The 6,000-nt window shown below is 40.3% G+C and overlaps 1 protein-coding gene across 1 annotated transcript in view; it reads left to right on the forward strand.

The window, feature by feature from the left end:
• LOC149820729 (serine/threonine-protein kinase RUNKEL-like) overlaps window positions 1-5,730 on the forward strand; it is a 52,840-nt gene extending 47,110 nt beyond the window's left edge. The window contains exons 7-10 of the mRNA XM_089983343.1: window positions 768-827; window positions 956-2,605; window positions 2,777-3,646; window positions 4,325-5,730. Coding sequence (XP_089839469.1) covers window positions 768-827; window positions 956-2,605; window positions 2,777-3,646; window positions 4,325-5,473 — 3,729 coding nt within the window. The 3' untranslated portion in view covers window positions 5,474-5,730. The remainder of the gene's footprint in view (window positions 1-767; window positions 828-955; window positions 2,606-2,776; window positions 3,647-4,324) is intronic.
• The last annotated feature ends 270 nt before the right edge of the window (window positions 5,731-6,000 follow it).

A 6,000-nucleotide genomic window follows, 5' to 3' on the forward strand; every position in this document is an offset into this window, starting at 1 on the left:
TCATGCTCCAGAAAATCACGCCAGGCGATAAAAAATCCAAAAAAAACAGATAAAATCTGTTTACAGCTCCAGGAGATCACGACAGATCTGGGTAAGATCCATCCTTAGATCTGACTACAGATCTAGGTGACATCCCAGATCTGTTATCAGATCTTCCCACTAGTGCAACAGCAAACCTGATATAATTTTTTTTTTTCGCAGTCTGAATTTTTTTTTCGTTGGTGACGATCAGTCCTCTTCGAAATCACGCTCCCGAGATCGCAAGCTCTGATACCATGTAGACAGGGGCAGCCACCTGTGTAGAGAGAGAGAGGGAGAGAGAGAGAGAGAGAGAGAGAGAGAGAGAGAGAGAGAGAGAGAGAGAGAGAGAGAGAGAGAGAGAGACGGCTGCACAGAAAACTCAATGACATTAACTTGATTAGGGCTTCTCTCTATATTAAATAGAGAGAGACAAAAAAAGAGAAATTACATCTAAATCCTTATAAGAGTAAAATTTCAAAAAGACTCTAATATAAGAGTACTTAACATAAAACCACCTATTACTTAACATAAAACCACCTATTCTCAACAATATGTATTGCATTTTGGCAATTGGGTTTGTGTTTTGAGTACCTTGGATTCCGTGCCATTTTTGTGACAATCCATATTATGTTAAATGTCCGATTCACTTGCTTTAATCTCTGCTTATTGACATCAAAACCAGTACATGAGTGTGACCAACAACTATTTGGATTTGATTAATACTAAAAGTGTGACATTTTTTTCAGCTTTGTGACTTTGGCCTGGCAAGAAGACTTAGTGATATATCAAAATGTGCCCTTTCCCAAGTTAGTACCCCCAAAACATCTTCTTTTATATTATTTTCCATTTCTTGTTATAATGAAATTGCTTTGATTTTGATTGTTAGTCACCTTGAAAATCAATAACAGTATTTTCCATCTTGTACTCCTGTTAGCTGCCCCAAGCAAAGCGTGGTACTCCTTGTTATATGTCCCCTGAATTATTTCAAGAAGGCGGAGTGCATTCTTATGCTTCAGATCTTTGGGCACTTGGTTGTGTTCTATATGAATGTTATGCTGGAAGACCACCATTTGTGGCAGATGAATTCACTGTGTTGGTGGAATCCATTTTATCTGACCCGGTGCCCCCTCTACCAGACAACCCATCTAAACCCTTTCTCGATTTACTCAATCATCTGCTGGTAAAGGATCCAGCTGAAAGAGTTCAGTGGTCTGAGCTATGTGGGCATGGTTTCTGGAGAACAAAATTTAAGCCTTCGACTCTTCCTCCTCAGCCTGCTTTCAGCAATATGGTTGACCAGTCCAGGAGATCCTGTCTTTCTGAAAGGAATATTGACAGACCTCCTTCTCAGAAGGCATCCCATAATCATGGGCCAAAGCATCCTAATGGAACTCTTAAACATGATGAAAACTCAGTATCTGCCACAAAGGCCTTTGAAACTTCCTCTAAGACTCCACCGAGCTCCAAAAAGTTGCAGACAAAAGGTTCCAACAGAGTTGGTGAGAAGCCCTCAACTGCAGCAAAAGGAGCAAATATTCTCAGGCTTTCAAGAATGGCAAAAAAAAATTTGCAAAGGGAGAATGAGAATGAGAACTACAGGCGCCCTTTACCTAAAGGGTCTGAATGTGACAACGAGGTAAAAATAGAAAACAATGATATGGAGCTTGATTTTGGTGAGCACAATGAGGATGCACATGATGACTCTAATGCAAATGATGTATCTGAACCTGGTTCTCCTCTTCTTGATGCTAAACCTCCTTTACATTCTAGAGATGGTGACAAAGCTGAAGAGATAAGTAAAAGTCCTCACAAGACAGATTTTCCATCAGACAACGTAGATGTCTTTGAAGAAGAGTCATGTTCATTGCCTGCTGAAGTTGCTACTACCACACCAGTCATAAATCTTCAAAAGAGAGCTGCTCGGAATGGTACAGAGATGCATAAATTGGATTCAGGAATCACTGTTGGCTCAGATTCATCCAAGTCAATTAATAATCTTTCCCAAGTGCTTTGGCATCCTTCTGATCTTTCAGTCAGGCCAATAATGCCTAGCAGGAAATGTGATAAAGCTCCAGAAGCAATGCCTGTCCTTCCTTTTGCTGTTCTACCAGCAACTGAGTTTGTGAAACTATCTCCAGAGCAACTGGATGAACTCTTGAGTCGGATCTCAGCCTGCTTGAGTGGAAATGCCTCTCCTGCAGAAAAACAGAACACAATCAAGTACCTTGAAATTTTGAGTGGACATGCAGATGCTGCAAACATCTTAACTAGTAGCCCAATAATGTCGATGCTTGTAAAGATGCTAAAACTTTCAAAAGCTTCTGGTCTTCGTGTTCAGCTAGTTTCTGTAGTTGGCTTGCTGATCCGTCACTCGACTTCAATAGAAACTGATTTGGCAGCTTCTGGAATCATTGGAGCACTGGCAGATGGTCTTAGAGATAAACAGGAAAAGGTGAGGAGATATGCTATGGCTTCTTTAGGTGAGCTAGTGTTTTACATCGCTACACAAAACGAAAATTGTTCAAGGGATTGTGGTGGCCTTGCATCTCCAGCAAAGGACTGTCGTTCTGCACCTAGTTGGCAGGTATTACATCTGGAAAATCAACCTTGATTCACGTTTCTTTTCTTTTCCCCCCCACTGTTACAATAATTCCTGTATATGATAACAAAAGCTCTTTGTGATCATCTTTAGTTCCAGATATGTGATTGTTTATTCACTTTCTATTCATCATTTCCTTTTTGGTCTCTTGTACAGGTTCCTGGTCCAGTTATTGCATTGATTTCATCTATATTACGTAAAGGAGAAGATGATGTTACACAGCTTTATGCTCTGAGAACAATTGAAAATGTTTGCAGTCAAGGTTCAGATTGGGCTGCTCGTTTCACCAGCCAGGAAGTGATTGGCAATCTCTGTTACGTCTTTAAGGCAACAGGAAAGCAGGAGAGTATTCGTTTAACTGCTGGATCTTGTCTGGTACGTCTGGTTCGATTCAATCCTCCAAGTATTCAATCAGTTGTAGACAAACTATCCTTCAAAGATATTACAGCAGGCCTTGCTAAGGAGAATCCTCGAGAGCAGCAAATCAGCATAAATCTTCTGAACATGGCTATGCTTGGGAGCCACATGTTCTCTAATATGGGCAGGCACCTCATATCTCTTTCAGAGGATAAATTTCTAGTTCCTTTCCTTGTTTCACTTATTGAGCAAGGCAGTGAAATTTTACGTGGCAAAGCATTCATCCTTGTGGCTCTTCTGTGCAGAAGTGGCCGTAGGTGGCTACCAGTTTTCTGCAGTGGAAAGTTACTGTCAGTTGTGGACAGGTTAGCTAAAGAAAAGGGTAGCTATCTGCAGCAGTGTGTAGAGGCTTTTGTTCAAGTAGTGGCCAGTACTGTGCCTGGGATACTTGAAACTGTGGCTAGTGACATTCAGCAACAGCAGGGTGGTAAAAGGCATGGACAAGCTGGTACTGTAGCCAGTCGAGTTCATCCAAAAATCAACATCCATTTATTCTCTGTCATTCTCCATCTTCTTGGAAGTTTTGCTTTTAGAAACATAGTTGCAAATAATCGGGTTTTAGAGCAGCTGGTTGTCTTTTTGAAACTCTTAGAATCATCTTCTTTCCAGGTATGAAGAGGTTGTGTTTCCTTTTGCCCTTTTCTTTCTAGCCTTGTCTTTGCTTTTGTTGGCAACATTGCCACTGGTATATGTAGAATAAGTTGCCTAAATTGAGCCTCAATATGACTATTTATGTTGAGTTGAGATAGCTAACATCTTGAGCCAGAAAATATGATATGTTTGGCAAACTGGGACTCTGCACAAGTTGCTAATTCCAATTAATTGTCGAAGCCGCTCTCCTTGTAATTCAAATCATGTCCCTAGATCATGACATTACCATGGAAAAGCTCTTGCATTTCATGTGTTAGAGAATCCCTACCATTGTCCTTTTAATTTGTATCTATTGGATTATTTTTCAAACAATCTTGCGAAGACTGCATGACTCAACTTAGCGGTCAAAGTCCTTAGTAGAACTCTGAAAAGATCATGTCAGGATTTTCTCCAAATCTATTGGAGAATGACAATTTGAATCTTTGAGAATATTCTTGTAACTTGCCAACAGCCTGTTACAGAAATATGCAACTTGGCCTCTTTGATTTGATTTGAACCAACCTACCAAATGAAGTGATGATTGGTTTATGGTAGCCTGTACAGCTGGTGTCTATGTTGTATTTTTTTGTTTGCCTTTTCCTTTATCTAAGTAAATCTTCCTTTGATTTATTTCACATATTACATGTCAAGTTACAGGGAAAAGATGATTTCCAAATAACATTGCTGAGAATTCTGGAGTCAGTAACAATGGAGGCTCCCACTGTTCTTGAACATTCTGATGTTTTCATCTGCAAAATTCTTCCAAGCCTTGCTGTTTTATACAAAGGAAACAAAGATGGCGATGCTAGGTTCTTATGCTTGAAAATCATATTTGATTTGATGGTTGTTTTTCTGAATGATATGCCAAGTTTATCAGAACCTCATAATGACCAAAGATGGAAGGACCTGAAGTCAATTTGTGAGATTCATTTTCTTCCTCTCTACCCCATTTTGGTTGAGGATGAAGACCCAATTCCTGCTTATGCACAGAAGCTCTTGGTCATGCTTTTGGAATTTAATTTTGCACAAGTTTCAGATATATTACATTTGAAGATGGTCTCCCAGTGCTTTGAATTTTTACTTAGTGACCTTTCTTGTGCAAATGTAAACAATGTAAAGCTCTGTCTGTCTCTGGCATCTGCTCCTGAAATGGAAACTAAGATTCTCTCCGAGTTGAGAGTTGTCAGGAGAATAGGAAATTTGCTGGAGTTTGTTAATGCAAAGCAAATGGAAGACTTCCTTGAACCAACACTTAGTCTCTGCAAAGCCTTCATCATGCGAGGGCTTGGTGGCTGGATAACTAGCCAAATAAAAGAACTCTCTCTCTTAAGTGATACAACTACAGCTATTGGTTGTGCATCCAATCAGCGTCAGTGCATCGGGGATGTATCTGACTTTGGTTGCAATATGAGTGCCTTTTTAGATCTCAGTGGAAACCCTGGGGCGTGTATTGCAGATTTGGCATCAGAATGCGTAATCCTGCTGCTAAAGGTGGCAGTTCGGGAGGCGACCACTGGGCTGCTTACAAACACATCAACTGTCATTAATGTCCTTGAATCTTGCCGCCTCCGTTGCCATGGCTCAGAGATGGGTGTATATGGTTCTGTACTGCTGCGCCTACTGCATGCACTGAGTTTGGCATGCCAGGAATACCGGTCTCAAGCAATGATACTCTCAATATCTGGAACAGAGATTATGAGAATTGAAACTCTAGCGTCTAATCTCAAAAGCTCAACGATACCACGGGTTGCTGATGCTGCTTCAAGTGCTTGTTTAGAGCTACGTCGCCTTCCTCGCTGTGCATGACTTCTGTATGTTGTTTGACAGCATTTAGTTCCGGTGGTTAAATGCGCCTCACTTCAATTCAATGATTTCATACAGCTTGTTTTTGCACAACTCTGTTGCTGTTGAGTGTATTAGTTACAGGACTATAGGGTGCATTTAAGTTCCAGAGAACGTTACTCTGGCATGCAGGTTGATGGCAGAAATTGTGAAAGCTGTTTCACCCAGTGTAGTCCTCCTGCTCCAGTAAGATGCTGGTCTCCAATGTATTATTGTTGTTCATGAGCTAATCATTCAGAATAGTTATTTGTCTGCCTATTAAGTTATGTATAGCAATAATTGTGCACTTAAAGAGTTTGGTGATGGACTTTGATATTCTGCTAGTTGAGAATGTAATATTGTTGCATAATCCATACTGCAAGAATCAGTGGCATCATATCCTGGATGTTTGCAGGATCATTAGTCATCCATAGGCCAATATGGACCACAAAAGATTAAAAACATTTAGTTATATCCGTGAGGATACTCCTTTCAAATCAGCAAAAAAGTAA

Source organism: Nuphar pumila, chromosome 12, assembly GCF_984573655.1.
Source record: "Nuphar pumila chromosome 12, dmNupPumi1.hap1.1, whole genome shotgun sequence".
NCBI lineage: Eukaryota > Viridiplantae > Streptophyta > Magnoliopsida > Nymphaeales > Nymphaeaceae > Nuphar > Nuphar pumila.